Source organism: Aedes aegypti, chromosome 2 (genome assembly GCF_002204515.2).
Source record: "Aedes aegypti strain LVP_AGWG chromosome 2, AaegL5.0 Primary Assembly, whole genome shotgun sequence".
In the NCBI taxonomy this organism is placed as follows: Eukaryota; Metazoa; Arthropoda; class Insecta; order Diptera; family Culicidae; genus Aedes; species Aedes aegypti.
This window is the reverse complement of record NC_035108.1, coordinates 334,439,069-334,455,237: the sequence shown is the minus strand read 5'-3', so window position 1 is coordinate 334,455,237 and position 16,169 is coordinate 334,439,069. Positions and strand designations below refer to the sequence as shown.

The 16,169-nt window shown below is 40.1% G+C and overlaps 1 protein-coding gene across 1 annotated transcript; it reads right to left on the bottom strand.

The window, feature by feature from the left end:
- Nucleotides 1–2,170: 2,170 nt before the first annotated feature.
- LOC5577122 (zinc finger protein 436) lies at nucleotides 2,171–15,857 on the bottom strand. Its single transcript, XM_021845996.1, has 4 exons — nucleotides 15,500–15,857; nucleotides 14,937–15,430; nucleotides 8,808–9,615; nucleotides 2,171–3,195 (listed from the first exon to the last, which is right to left on the bottom strand). Exons 1-4 carry the CDS (start codon nucleotides 15,720–15,722, stop codon nucleotides 2,279–2,281), a joined length of 2,442 nt encoding a protein of 813 aa, XP_021701688.1. The 5' UTR covers nucleotides 15,723–15,857; the 3' UTR covers nucleotides 2,171–2,278.
- Between the last annotated feature and the right edge of the window lie 312 nt (nucleotides 15,858–16,169).

Genomic DNA, 16,169 nt, shown 5'->3' with positions numbered 1-16,169 from the left:
TTGTCGAAAAATTTTTGTGCGTTCCAGTCTTTATGATAATGAAACAGGTTTACGGCGCCATTCACCGCTCATCCTAAGTATGAGGCTCCATATAAAGCACTAGTTAGAATTAATTTACGTTCATTAGCTGACAGTTTTCTTTGAACTATAATACGACAACATAATAAACCATAGCAGCTAAGAAGCATTTTTCGATCTGCCGTAATAAAAGCATTGATGAACTCATGTTAACCACCTTAAACAGCATGAAGTAATGGATTATAAAAAAACATATAATATAAAATCAACTCTAATACAATACATTTTGGTATGCTAAAATTCCCGAAAAATTTACCACGTGGTTAATGGACAGCCCCTAAGAGGTTAATTTAGGATTTCCTTTAGAAATAATAGATATAGCAAGGAAGAATGTCTCCAAAAAAATTCTGGAGGTATGTCTGCTTCCAGATTTGGAGCATTCTCTGGAATAATTCCATAGATACCTGCCTACTAGCTGGCTGGATGGTCTCATTTGCCCTGGCTTGAAAATAGGGCATAGATTGAGGTGCGCCAATTACCGTGGAATAATGCTCCTCAATTCGGCGTACAAAATAATGTCACGTGTTTGGCCAACAGATTGAGACCGCTTCGTCGGAGAATACCAAGCTGCTTTTCGGGAGGGCCGATCGACGTCTGATCAAATTTTTACTCTGCGGCAGATCCTCGATAAATTCCGGGAATACAACTTGCAGACCCATCATCTGTTCATTGTTTTCAAGGTGGTGGATTCAGTGAACAGAAACTAGCGGTGGCAATTAGTGATAGAATATGGTTCTCTGGCGAAGCTGATTAGATTGATTCGTGCAACGTTGGAAGGAGCGAAAAGAAGTACACAGGTTACTGATGAAATTTCAACATCCTTCGTAACTTTAGACAAATTGAAGTAGGGCGATGTGCAAGGGAGAAGGTGCAATAAGGAGAACTGCGTACATAGGAACGGCTCTATCATCACACGTTTGTATATGCTTCTAGTTTGTGCGGACGATATCGACATATTCGGGATTGATAGCCGAGCCGTGGAAAAGGCATACATGCCTTTTAAAGGAGAGACAACGCGAATTGGCGGTACCTTAGTTAAAGAATGTATGTACCTTGAAACTCTAGTCACTTACGAAAATCATGTTACCCGTGAGGTATAAAGACGTCTTGTAACTGCGAGTAGCACTTTTTTACGGACTTCGTAATCAGCTAAGTCATGTAGCTTACAGACGAAGACCAAACTCGAGTTGTACAAGACTCTAATTCTTCCATCTGCTCTGTACGGCCATGAATCTGGGGCGTTAAAAGTAGAGATCGACAGAGCTTTCGGGGTTTTTAAACGTAGAGTGCTACGACCAATACTCGGCGGTAAGTTTCACAATGGCATATGGCAGCGTCATATGAATCACGAAGTATACCAAGTCTATAGAGAAATAGATATTGTTCAGAGTATAAATCACGGCAGGGTGCAGTGGGCTGGCCATGTAGCTCTCGAGGAACGTCAACCTAAACTTATATTCAGCAGAGAACCAGCAGAGGCCACCGCCTCCATGTCAGATCGCGCACCAGATGGCTTTTTGCAGTTGAGGAGAATTTAAGGTCGCTTAAGGCTAAGTAGCCCGTCATTCGTTTTGGCAACAATGATGACTTTTCAGCTTGCATTTCAAAGTGATAAAACTCAGTCTTGATAGCTTATATTGACTTGAAAAAGTATCACTGTACGCGCTAACATTCATAAAGTATGCTGATACTTTTTCAGCTGTGTCAGTGCAGAAACAACTAATTTTCTTTGATTCGAAATCGCGAGATGAATTAGCAACAATCATTAACGACGCGTACAAATTTCAATGACGGCCTACTTCGCCTTAACGTTCAAGACGACTGTAAGCGATTTGCCCAGGACCATTTCCAAAGGAGTAGGTCTCTTAATTCGGCGTAGGTTCAACACAACAGCAAGGAATTATTGCCAATCAAGTAAGTAAGTATCCATAGATAAATTCCTGTTTAAAACCCTAAACAAATCCTGAGCAAGAATTTCATGGAAAATCCCCGCAAACATTTGAAACATATAGTAATGGAATTCGATTAATGGTGGTTTGTCTGCATATAGGTACCTCAGTTGCTCTCTAGAGTTAAACCTAAATTCTTCAACTAGGTTGCAGGAATGTATTGTCAAGTTTGTACGAACTGTATTTTCCGAGAAATTAAATTGAACCTAAGCTTATAATTAAATTTAATAAAATTCTTACATTCCTGCCGTTTACAGCGGAGCATACTCCACGAGCTCCTCCCCATCTTCCATGTCGTCAACTTCCTCTTCGTAGTATTCTTCCTCTTCCTCGATCAATTCATCCCTCGATGCATCGTATTCTTCCTGTAAGTCCTGCGACTCTACCAGTTCGGAGTGCGTTCGCTCATGTTTCTTCCGTCCGGAGGATGTGATGAACGCTGCAGGACATATTCGACACACATGTGGCCGCTCCCCGGTGTGAATCCGCTCGTGTGCCGAACAGTTGGCCTTCTGCACAAACGCTTTGTCGCAGAACTGGCACTTGTGCCGGCGATTGTTCTCGTGGATATCCACGTGTAAGCTGAGCTTCTGCTTGCAGGCAAACATTTTGGAACAATACGGACAGGCCAGGTTCTTCTCCGCAATTTTTCCCTCGTGCACATTCTCGATATGTTTGGTGAGGGTGCACCTCAACGGGAAGCGCTTCTCGCAGATATCGCATTTGAACTTCTTCAGATGCATCGACCGGTGATAGAAGAACGTCCGATACTGATCGGTTTCGTAGGTACAGTTTTCAAACTCGCAGATGTAGTACTTCACCCCGGAGGAATCTTTCCTTATGTGGGGTTTCGATTCTGCGGAAGTGTTGTAGCGTGGCCTTTGGGTGGTTAACGGTGCCGGACGGTACTGTGGATCATCCGGGAAGTGCTCGGCTTTGTGGTAGCGTAAGCTGGTGCCGTTATGGAAGGTTTTGCCACATTCCTCGCAGACGTAGGCTCGCTCACCGATGTGCAGTCTTTTGTGGTTCTGGAAGTTGGCTTCGTGGTTAAACTTTTTGCCGCACTTTTTACACTCGAATGGCATTTCCCCGGTGTGTATCCGTCGGTGTCGTTTCAGCAGAGCACCACAGCCGAATGCCTTTCCACAATGTTCGCATTTGTATTTTCCTGAAATGGGATAAATGATAAATTTACTTACAAAGCATCAAACGACATGTCCGAAAGAACTAGAAACTATTGAGAACCAGGGATACAGGTCTAAATCCCAGATAATGGTTGATGGTTGTGTCAGCATCGAGGAGGTAGTGAAATTCTAGTTAAGTGGCCTATCGAAGACTCTTCATAAACGTAAAAGGGCAAAAGAAGAGTAAACGGATTTATTTTACGGCAACAGACACGGAAACGAACAAAAGACAACGTTGGGAAATTTGGACATTGGAACGTGAGAACTTTGAATGAGCGCCTTGGGTTCTTGGAATGTCGGTGTGAACGTGGCAGTTATCCGGGAAATACGCTAGCCCTAAACTGGAGAACCTGAACTCTGAGTGGTTGACCTCATCGCCAATACTTTATTCGGTTACCACATCAACTGCGACAGAGTAGAACGTGTTGTTCAAGAGTTATTGGGAAGCAGATGAAGCGAGTTATTCGATAGGAACCGGAATCTGAGGGTGTGAGAGACCGAATCTAAAAAAGGCATTTTTTCCAGTATAGTCTGATCAGCATATATGCTGCTCTAACGAATGATAAACCCGATTGCATGAAGGATGAGTTCTAGGAGAGCCTTGATAAGGCATACGGAGTGTAATCAAACAAGATGTCATGATAGTGAACGGAAAGCCTTCATCATTCCGTGACAAACAAAGATTTATCAGCGACACACAGATGTCGTAGACTCGTTATAGCTAAAATACGGGCGCGATTATCCAGCGTTACTTGTTCCAGAAATAACCGAACTATGCGCTTCAATATCCAACGTTTGTCGAGTCGACGGGGGTAGCTGTACAGTATCACCAGCAGCTAGACGAGAAGTTGGGAAGGATCAACGGTTTCTGGAGATGTCAACAGTTTATGGTACCCTATCCACGAAGCTTTTGTCATAACGGTACGGAATTTGATTGACGCTGGTCAACGACGAAGACGAAACGACTGGTTCGATGAAGAGTGTCGGAGGATGACAGACGTAAAAAATGCTGCCAAAAGCAAAGCAGAGAGCGATGAATGAGCTGTAATGAGAGCTGAAAAGAAGTTATTCCGAAGAAAGACAAGGCAGCACGAAGGAAGAGCGGTCAACGGAGCGCTTCACAATAATGTGCCAGTGTCCGCCATGTGCAATGGGCTGACCTAAAAAACAGCGATGACTGCCAGGTGGGAAGAAACTTTCAGCAGTTATTGAACGATGAATGTCGAAATATAGCTAGATACATTATGAACATAGATGATGACGATCGATCTGGACCTAGCTACCATAGGCGAGGTTGGAAAGGCTGTCAGCGAGCTGAAATTATGTATGACTGCTGTGAAATACGAGATTCCGGTCGAGCTTTTAAAACACGGAAGTGAACAGCATTACTAATGCTATCCATTCAGTACTTCTAAAGGTGGCAGGATGAAGAAATGCCTACCGATTGGTTGGATGGCCTAATTGAGCGAAATCTACAAGAGAGATCACACATACTGGAGTGCGTCAATTAGACATATTTCTGCTGAATTCGACAAACAAAATACTACTGCGCATCCTTTTCAACATACTATTAATTTGATAGCAGCATACGATTCGCTTTGGTGGAAATAAATGCACAGTGATAGATATTGTCAGAACATGATTTTCTGGCGAAAGTTGATTTGATTTGTTTTGTTTATTTGTTTACACCAACAGACAATTAGTCCCAATGATGTGTGGTTACTTAAATTTACGACAAAATAGGTCAAGATATATAAAAACAAGCACACAATAAAAATCAAACAATTCTTCGAGTAAGTATTTCGGCAAAATTACGGCAGACTGTATGTCTTGGAAGATGAAAGTCGAACGCTGGTGCTACTCTGTTGAATACGCGTTGCAGCCCATTTATAGCTACATTTTGTCCAAAATTAGTTCGTCGTAGAGGTGGTCGTAGCATAGAATTAGCTCGCAAATTCCGGTGGCGAGCACTTATATCTACCTGTCCAAGAATAGCGGGGCAGTCGATTCTCCCTTGCAACAGGTCAGCAACTATCATCGCTCTGTTTATGTCCCGGCGTGACTGTAACGTCTCAAGATGGATCAATTGACATCTACTATGATAGCTAGGTAATCGGTGTGGATCGCGCCAAGGAAGTCGGCGGAGTGCGAAACGAATAAAACGACGTTGCACCGATTCAATCCTTTGAACGCCGTTCTGATAGTGTGGGTGCCAAACCGTCGAACAATATTCCAAAGTCGCACGTACAAGCGAACAGTAGAGTGACTTGAGGCAGTATACGTCGGTGAATTCCTTAGCAATACGGAAGATAAATCCTAAAGTCCTGGAACCTTTCGCGATGACGTAGGACATATGGTGCTTGAACGTTAGTTGGGCATCCAGAATGACACCTAAATCCTTCACATGATCAACTCGTTGAAGTATTTTTCCGAATAACTGGTAGTTGAAATAGACAGGCTCTTTTCTCCGTGAGAACGATATAACATTACACTTTTCAGGATTCACCACCATGCGATTCAAACTACACCATCCTGCAAAAGCATCCAAATCGTTCTGTAGAGTTATAGCATCACAGATGGAACGGACACGGAGATACATTTTTAAATCGTCGGCATAGCTTAATCGTGGCCCTTAAGTAATTAACATGCAACGCTGAGTGTTTCACAATCAAGTGTTCGAATTACAGATGTCAACCTCGTTTATGACCTTGAAGCAAGGAGACGTACTTTCGAATTTACTGTTTGTTCAACATTTAACCCAAGGATGCTATTAGGAGATCAGGCGGGCAGAGGAACGACACTATCATTACACGGTCGCACATGCTCCTTGGTATTGCGGACGATATCGACCTCATCCGAATCGATCGTAGGTCAGTGGAAGAGACTTTCTGTAGCCTATGAAACGGGAGACAGCGAGGATAGACCTGATCATAAATTCTACTCTAAACGAAGTACATAGTTGTAGGTAGAGATAGAGATAATTCTAGTGATGTTGGTGCTGCGGTAGTGTTTAAAGTTGTTGAAGGTTTTTGTTCATTTTGGAACATTTGACAATTATGTTTCCCGTGATGTGAAAAAACGTGTTTCGGCAGCGAAAAGTGCCGTTTACGGATTACGTAACCAGCTTAGGTCTTGCAACTTGCAAGCGAAAGCGAAATTCGAGCTACATAAAACATTGATACTTTCGTTGGCTCGGGTACGAAGCGAAGACGTTGAAAGAGACAGACCAGAAAGCCTTACCGAACAGGAATCAAAACAAATACAATCCAGGAGCCAGGATAAGAGTTTGCATGATTCATCAGAGTTTCCGACCATATATTTATCTAAGATATTTCCTACACTTTTGTTGAATGTAAGTATTTTTTCATTATTTTCTCCAGAAGTTTTATTAGGTATCTGCCCATATTTTCTTTCAAATACTATTCTAAAGACTTCTTCAGGAGTTTATTTAGCGATTCATTCACGAACCTATTTCTGGAACTCCTCTAAGTATTTAGTTTACGATTACGTCAACAATTTTTCCTAGAAATTATCCAGGCATCACCAAGGATACTTCTCAAAAACAGTACATCCATTCCCAAAGGGTTTCCTACAAAGTTTTCGTTCAGGACAACTTCAATAATTTAACCAGCATTTTTCTAGCGATTTCTAAGGACTCACTCCGAAATCGTCGTTCAGGATTTATTCCAGATTTCAACCAGAAATTTCTCTAAGGATGTCTTCAGAAACAATCACAGAGATTCCTTCTGGAATTCATCCAAAAAAAAAATCACAAGCAAATCCTCATAAAATAGATTTAGGAAAATGTCATAGAAATTTTTCAAAAAGTATTGAAGATTTTTTTAAATAATAAAGGGCATTTATAAAAAAAATCCGAAAGTAATCTCCCAAGTAACACAGAAAACATCTTCTCGGTGAGCTATCCGAAAATGATGTTGTAATCAGATGTTAAAGATGAAATCCAATACATCTTCTGTTCTAAAACCGTTCTCGAGATGTTTTAGAAGAACATATCCTGCAAACTCAGATCCAATGTTTATGTTATATTCCTGATTCACAAACGTATATATTACTTAATAAAAGCACTCCCCTCAACCAAACTTCAGTTTATACAAATTTAGTTATAAAGTTGCTCTTGAATACATCTTTCGTAAATATTTGTTTGATTGTTTTGATAGAGATGTTATAGTTATGTTTTTTTCTGTCAAATGAAAAACATTTTTAGTGTGTGTCTCTATGACATCTCAGTTTCTCCCCGAAGTTGGATGCAAAAACTTATAGCAAAACTAAATCTGTAGCGAACAAATAAGTTAAATGGTAGTTAATGCAAGCGGAGAAGAAAAATGACTGAACATATACACGAAAATAGTGCGCAAATGAAAGTTCTTCAGATGTGATTTTTTTCTAATGACAATGAGCATTTCATCTCAACGACGAAATTTGACATTTTCAATGAATTGAGCAGCATTTATATTTGTTATTTTGAACACGTACTGAATACGTAGTTATAACTTCATTCAGCGGCGATGCATGAAAGGTGTATTTTGACCACGTTTTTGACAAAATGTGTTACTTGGGCTCTGACGAAACTTAAGTAAAATTTTCTGGTGAGCTTCTGAAGTTCTGAATTCTTTACAAAGTCTTGCAAAATGTTGTAGATAGATTACTATGATTGTTATTCAAACATGCCAGATTTGATAGAGATGGACTTGCCGTGAATCGCAAGTCAGTCCCATCTGCATTTTCGTCAAAATTGAGTTGAGTTCAGTTTTCAACATATCTTCCGTATATTCTATCTTGTAGCTACACTAATGAGATGATAATATTTGTTCGGAAAAATAGGAAAAAACAGCAAGTCAAATAGTCCCATAATGACAAGTAACCGCATATCAGTCCCACTCCAGGAGTTCTTAAAAAAAACGGATGAAATCCCTGCATAAACTGCAGGATTCCAGGATGTAAAGCTCAAGAAATTTCTGAAGGAACTTAATGAGATCTTTGCTCGAATTTACTCAGGAATTACTGTAAGAGTTCTAAGATTTCCGGCAATAATCCTAGGATGGATGTTTGAAGCAATTCCTGGGAAAAACTGTGGGCGAATTCTTGGAAAACCTCCTAGAAAAACAAGTGAAAAAAACAATGGAAGAATTAGCGGAAAAATCTCTGACGGAAATCCTGAAGCATACCTAAGATTTTTTTTGGAATAATACCTATGAAAATTACAGGGTGTATAAGCGTTGGAGTGGTTAAGGATTTCCTGGAGCAAATTCTGGAGGAATACCTTTAAGCTCTAAATTTCTAAAACAAATTCAGACGAAATCACTAGAAGAATTTCTTAAGTTTTTCCTCGTGGAATCTGAGCAGAAATTTCTAAAGAATCTGTGAAATAATGGGGTTGGGGAATTCCAAGGTTTTTCGGAAGCCTCTATAATTTATCACCATGATTCATTGCAAGCCAAAGCAAAAAAAAAACTTTAGAAATTTCCCATTGCAAATTGAACAGTTTAAAAACTTGGTGGAAAATAGTCATCAGGTTTCTAAGAAGAGAACCCATACCATGCCTATACAAGGTAACAAACAATAGCCGGATACTAACCGTCTTCTAGTGCTTTGTGCTTGGCCAAGTGGTGATAGAATTGGCGCTTTTTATTGAAGAACTTCCCACAGTAATCGCACGCAAAGCCGTCGGAATCCCCTGCCTCGTGCTGGCTCTTCATGTGATCAATGTAGGATGCCTGAGTCAGAAATCGTAACGGACAGTAATCGCACGGATACGGATAGAGATGGGTCATCAAGTGCCGGTTGAGGCTGACCAACGATTTGAGCACCTGGGGCACGGTTTCCGTACTGCACGGTTCGCACTTGTAGGGAAGGATGCTTACGTGCCGTTCCATGTGAGCTTCCAACGCGTCTGCATCTTCGTTCGCAGTGTCACAGATGTAGCACGTGTGCGGAACCAGTTTCGGTTTTGGGCGGTATTCTATGATTTTGTATTGATGTTTTTTAACGATGCTTGGTTTCGGTTTATAGAGATCCTTCCATGAGAAGACATACTTTGGCTTGGGTTCAGGTTCCTCTTCCGAATCTGATTCGATTTCCACCTTCAGCTCGTTGGCAGAGTTGTTGTGCGCTGTGTAGGATGCGGATTTTTGTTCAGGGACAGGTTGACTTCCCGCAACTGGTTCTGTTGGATGGACGTCTGCTAGCGATAATTCTTCTACCTCATACAAGTGTTCTTCTTCGTATTCCTCGAGAACTTCGATCTCGGTTGCTTCTTGCATCGATTCATCAACTGATGTTTGTACTGCAGATATTTCTTTATACGTAGTTTTTGCAAAGTCTGCTTTTTGTATTGGTGCTACGCTTACGTTGGAATCCATCATCATAATTGGTTCATCAGTTATCTGTAAGGACAATTGATAGAGTTAATTTAGTTTAATTAGGATTTTGCATTACGGTACGCATTATAATAACTTATTAATCGGTTTGAATGGATCTTTAAAAGCACCTTGAATAGAAACTATAAAGATCTCAACAGGGACCAATACAATTAAAAGAAACCAAACATGAAAGAGTGTTCATAAAAATTTCTCAGAAGTTTCGGTAATAACTGCTATATGCACGTTATTAGCTGTAAGAAAATTAAACAGCTCGTCCTCTTTACCATTCAGAGAACGAGCATTACAATTTAAAATATTTAAATTATTATTTGGATCCATTAGAAAAACGTAATCCAATAACAATTTGATTTGTAAATTTTACACCTACTTGGGCTGCTTCAGTCATAGTGGTGGCTTTGAACATTGCATCAATCATTAGATTCAATTGTTCAGTTAGAAAATTAAAATCAGAGGCAGACATATCACTTGAAGTGGGTACATCTGATGATTTCCCATTGGAATTTTCGGTAGACGAAGAAGCGGAGTAGGAATTACCTGTGGCGGTAGGGTTTTTTTCATTTGATTTGAAACAAGTAGAATGGGTACTCATAGTACGAACAGGAGAGGAGTTCAAATTACCTGCTACAATATCAGCAAAGGATTTCCCGTGGGTAGATACATTCGAAATTGAAAGATTCGAACGGCTACCCGACGGATTAAAATTTGTTTGTGAATGAGCATGATTATGATCTTCCTGGTGGGTATGATTCCTAATCAAGCGATCGTTAACTGAAAAATGAGCATTGTTCGATACTCTACCAGGCAAATTCCGGAAACGACCGTTATCGTAACGGATATTATCCTTCATCTGCCTGGCACGAGCCTCAACGACTCTCTTGCGTTAAGGGCATTCCATTTTTGATCTCTTCAGGTGACTTATAGTCACTTGAGAGACCTTTCAAGACAACTTTGAACGAACGTTCAGTTTTGTCGTCATAAGTAAAAAAATTGTGCTTCTTCTCTTCAAGATGTCTGAGAAGAAGTTCACGATCTTTAAGTGTTTCCGGCAAAACGCGACAGTCTCCTTTCTTTGCGATTTGGAAGGAAACCTTGATTCCCCTAATGGAGTTCAAGATCTCCTGCCTGAATCCCCCAAATTCGGAACAACTAACCACGATAGGCGGCACTCTTTGCTGCCTCACTTGAATCAAAGAGCCTGGGCTAGAGGCTGCTTCGATTTGGTGTTTGGAAAATTTGTCTAGAGCATCGAACTGATTGCTCATTTCGATACAATTATTCATTTCACCCTTGGAAGAAACTTCGCATTCCGGGGAAGCGTCCTTTCTTCCATTCTTGCCACGTGTAGTGACAGTATTAAAACCCACTTTTTTGGAAGGAAGTAGTGAATTCAGATATTCACCCTTCCTTTTGTTAGTTGTTGATACCATGTTTAGTTAATAAACGAGAAAGACGTGACCCTTCGAGAGGTTTTTTCCCAAGACGGTGTCCAAGAAGGATTACCACCGCTAGCTTTCGCCAACGGATCCAACGAAAAATCGAAGGCACAGGTCCAAACAAGGATCGTAAAGGGATCAATAGTAGAAAAAAATAGTACTGAAAAGTACTGTTTTAGTAGCACTGAAAAGTACCGTTTTTAATTTTAGCACTGAAAAGTACTGTTTATGTAGCACTGAAAAGTACTGTTTTATTGCTTTAGGTAGTTTTTAAGAAAACTTCCAAGAGCAGAGAGAATTCGTGTACTTATTATTGTGTTATTTTTCACAGAAAAGCACATTTTTCTTGTGTATTCCTGACACAGACATCATTGCGCGATATCTTAGCCACTTTCGTCATTCAAAGGGAAACACCCCTTCCGGTCTTCTTCTTACTTCTCTTTATTATCTCATGTTCAGTCGAAGCCAACCAAACTCCACTTCACGCGCGCATCAGTCAATCGTTGACCAGCAACCGGAGAAGGACTCATATCGGAATAAATTTTACACGTTCGTCGCTGCTGTTGCTGTTTATTCCCAAGCTAAAAGCTGCGGGTTCCGTGTAATCGCTCATCATGGCCCTTGGCATCCAGCTAGCCCATCGATTTCGTGGAGAATGCATCCAGAAACCTTGATAATTACCGTCGGACGAGTGAGCAAACCATCGAATACAAGGATGGACAAGAAAGCACAAAATTACCGACCGCATTTTAATTTAATCGTCTTCGGTGATCTTTTGGTGTGTTTCTGTTTAACAATGGAATGAAAACCCAGTTTGATCGACGGTGACTACCACCAACCGTCCTTTTAAGGACGACAATTTCATTTTAAAAGAGTTGTGAGAATTTTCCACCGTGAAGAGCGACATTACTGATGATTGGATGTGATTGATTCAGATTTTGGTCAGTCATTTGCACGCAACCATAAATGGGAAATAAATTTCCCATTGTGCGCGCGCGGGGCAATCGTCGACAGTGTGTGCATGAGTCGGATAAATTGCGAACGGCACTTGAATGAAGAATTCCTCTCGGTTTGTTTCGCATTTAGAGATGATCGCATAACGCCGTTGTCGCCGTCGCTACCTACAAGATACTAGAGCGATCAGTATCAACTCGTCGAACACAGAGCTAAAACTAATCAGCAACAGCTTTGTTGACGTTTCGATTTGGTAAGACATTGAATGGAAATACGCACACAGAAAAGACTGCAAAAATGCTACCGCTGCCCGACCCGAACGACGGGAACCTATGTTAAACTTTGTTTGCCATTTATTTCCGTTGAAAACTAATCATCCGAAACTATAATTGATAACTAAATAAATTATTTAATCAATTGTGGCCCTGAAAAGGGCAGTTTTTTGAAATTGTGCTTCAATGCAATTTAGGCGCGTTCGCCACGGATACGACGAGTATCGAAAGGCTTCGGAACCCACTTAAGCAATCAATCTTAGTGGATCATGCGTGGACCTTCAAGCGGAATATTTGTTTGTTGAACAAAAGTTACCGCTCATGCTTCTTCTTCCATCGACCGGTTGAAGTGTTAATCGAACCAACCAAATAATTTTCATTTCATTTTGTTTTTTCATTTTGCAGCGTTTGGTGGGGCAATGAGAGCGCAAGTCAGTCCAAAGCCGGGGGAAGGGATAGGTAATGGCCGTAATAGTCTATGCGGACCACTTGAACACCATCGGAAAGGATAAGAAGGGTTGGGGTAGGGTATAGGGAATGGAGAAGACTTGACACAGTAATGCGATTAATGCTGCAAAATGTAAATGTGCTGAAAGCAATTTAATTTGAGTTTTGAAGTTAGATTTGACTTATTAAAATTCCAAATAGATCGGCAATTGTACAAGTAAGAAAGAATATGCTGATCGCTTTCTAGAAATTTTATAAACAACAAAATAATAACAATATGAGAGTGATGCTAAGGGCTGCTGATGGCACAATGCGACGCTTTAGGAGATTTTGATACTGATTGAACATTACTATACAGAGCGCAATTCAATCGATGGTGATAACTTTACAAAATTTATCTGTTTTTGCACTGATTGACGATGCTGATTTATATAAAAATATTTTAAAAATATTTGATATTATTAGTTCATTTGTTTGTGTGATCTAAGTGTTAATAATGGAAAAATTTTACATACCCTTGATAATAATACTTCCCTGATCAGAAATATTATATTTTGAGCGCCCTTTTCGAAGCTATTCTATCCAGGTATCCATGTACTGCTTTCAATCCTGAAATTATTCTTATTGTGCATGCTCATGCATTATATTAGTGATGCTCATAATCATGCAACAGATAAGAAGGAGAGAAAAAGAGAATATAGAAACAGTGATTAGTAATGAGTTAATTATGTAGTTTTGTTAGAATTATAAACAATAAAACAGTAATAATGTATAGCTTACAACAACTTTGCAGCATAGCTGAGCCTTTCGGATCGTAAGACCGATGTATAAAAATAATTTGTTTCAAAATTGTCCGCGTGGTCTTCTAGTGCCCCTATTAGATAAGAATCAGTCATAGACATACATACCGAATGCTTGCCATGACCCTATGACCAACATTTGTGTATGTATAGCCTAAGCTGATGTGGCTTTTCTAATAGATAGTTCTTTCACTCATTGATTGTCTTCAAAACCTTGTCATGCATAGAAAATTGATTTTATTTCATTTATTACTACATTGAAGCTACATTGTACTTATTAAGTATTAGGTATTATTTTATGTTTTTATCACTATTTATATTATCAAGGCCAGAATTTCCAGTGAGTGAAGAATTTTATAGTACTAAAACACCATAGAAGATCGCTAAACATTACCTAATCATGGAACGGCTTTTTGCTCTATTATTTTAGGTAGATGCTATTGATCTCCCTTTGCTCCTATCCGCAACCCGGTGCACGCGCCCTGTTGGTTTTCGAAAACCTCGTAGAAGATTACAAACCGTCAATGGCATTCCCAATTACTACCCCACATTGCACATTCAAGGGTCTGATTGTGCTCCTAACCCACCCTCAGTTCGTAATCTTCTCGCCAGTTTGAAATTATATTTTCCCGAAGTGAAAGTAATTTTGATGAGTGATAGCCTAGTGCAGCCCAACTGCATAGTACAGTAGTTTAACCAGAATTTTTAGGTCAGAAGATAAAATCTAAATTTTGTAATAAAAAGGTTGCCATTGCTTTGAAATTCACCCAAAATCTAATCAAAACTACTAACAACAGCGATCAATTATCAAAATTCATCGCTCCCTGGAAAATATAATCCCAAGCCCAGGGTTAATCGAACCAACCAAATAATAACACAAAATGTTCATAATAGGTCAGAATTTTTTTTTTATCTTTATTAACGAGATTTTTAGCCCTGGGCTAGTTCATCTCGGGACCAACGGCTTTACTTCCCTTCCGAAGGAAGTCATCACTAAAATTTTTAGTGACTATCTCGGAGATGGGATTCAATCCCAGGTCCTCGGCGTGAGAGGTTATCCACAGTTATCCAACGTCACTTTGGCGATCGTATCTCGGAAACAACCTCTTCCTTTTTAGTTTTTCTGTGACGAACTACAAATTACCTCAATTTATGGTAACTGTTGAAAAAGTTGTGTGGAAACTATTGATTCAGAAGTTACAGATAGGTTGAAATCTGATAAAAAATGCACCAAGATGCACCAAGTGATGTAGCAAACTACATGTCGTATAGTTTTCGCACGTTTGCGTGTCTTCAGCGCATTGGATCCTTATCACTCAATGAACAAACTTCGTTATTTATTAATAAGAAGAGAGATTAAACATTAAATTCCATTAAAAACAGAGTAGATACAAAGAGAGAGTAATACAAGAACTTACCTCTTCCTGTTTTATGTTGTCCATTAGATTATTCAGGTATAGTTTATTCAAGCTTCTGGACTCTTGCCGATGATTATCGTACGACTGGTAATGGAACAACAGTTGATTGCTGTTGATCAAATTCTGCAAAATCCTTTCGTGGTGTAAAAATTCCATCCGAACGTTGAATGCCAAATCTGCTTTCCCCACGCAATCCGCGCAAATCTTCGTCGGTAGATCCCCATCGATGTCCACTTTCAGTCCCGTAACGGTGTAGATGATGTCCCCCAAGTTAGCATTGTGCAATTTTGAGTTGAACGGTATCAGACCGAGTCCTTTTTTGAGACACATTCGACAGAACAACGATCGCAGCTCAATTGATGCTTCCACTGTCTCTGAAGTAACCGTGCTTGAATTGGCACCAGGTTTTACCGGTTTTTCGGATATCATTACGTCGTTTCGGTCCATCAGTTCATCAGCTTCGTCGTCATCAGGCGAGTAAACCATCGGAACCGCTGAAACATAAATCACATTAACAATGGCTTCCTTATCCAGATAATGATCCAAAAAGACTTCTAACTAACCTCCCTCCATCAGCGCCTTCTGTCCGTTGATGTCCAACAGTTCCAGCTGCATGAAGTGATCCGCGCAGATAAACTTGGCCCTCCAGCGGAACTTGCTCGGATTGCCCCCAACGAAGTCGATCCATTTGTTCCGCAGTTCGGCATCGGCTGGAAATGGAAAGCAAGCGACTCCGTGGTCCGCCTTCGAGTTGGGGCAAATCGGAATGCAGCATAACCGAACCATTACGAGGATGGCGGAACTAGAATTAAGAACTTTGCAATATTCTAAGCGGGAAAACTCGGAAAACTGTTGTTTCACAGCTTTCCACACAATTTGAACAAAATAAAAACAATGCCTTCTGTTTCAATTTTGACGTTTGGCAAGAGAGTAAACAAAATTAATCCGTGGGCTGAGGCCACCACGGGGCTCCCCAGACAGTTATTATCAGAAAAAAATTCTCTATCAAATCTGTGCTCATCATCCAAAGTAACATTTATTTATTTATTTTATTTAATAAATACTTTAATACAAAGGTAGGGTGTTTTATGTAATTTGGACAGAGCGTTACGCGTATATACCGTTTTGATTCATATTACGGACAGCTTCAAATTCCGGACACTCTCGTTTGTATGGGAAACATTTCACACGAAATGTTTCAATTTTCGCCGTCCAAAAGTTCTCATTTTCGAG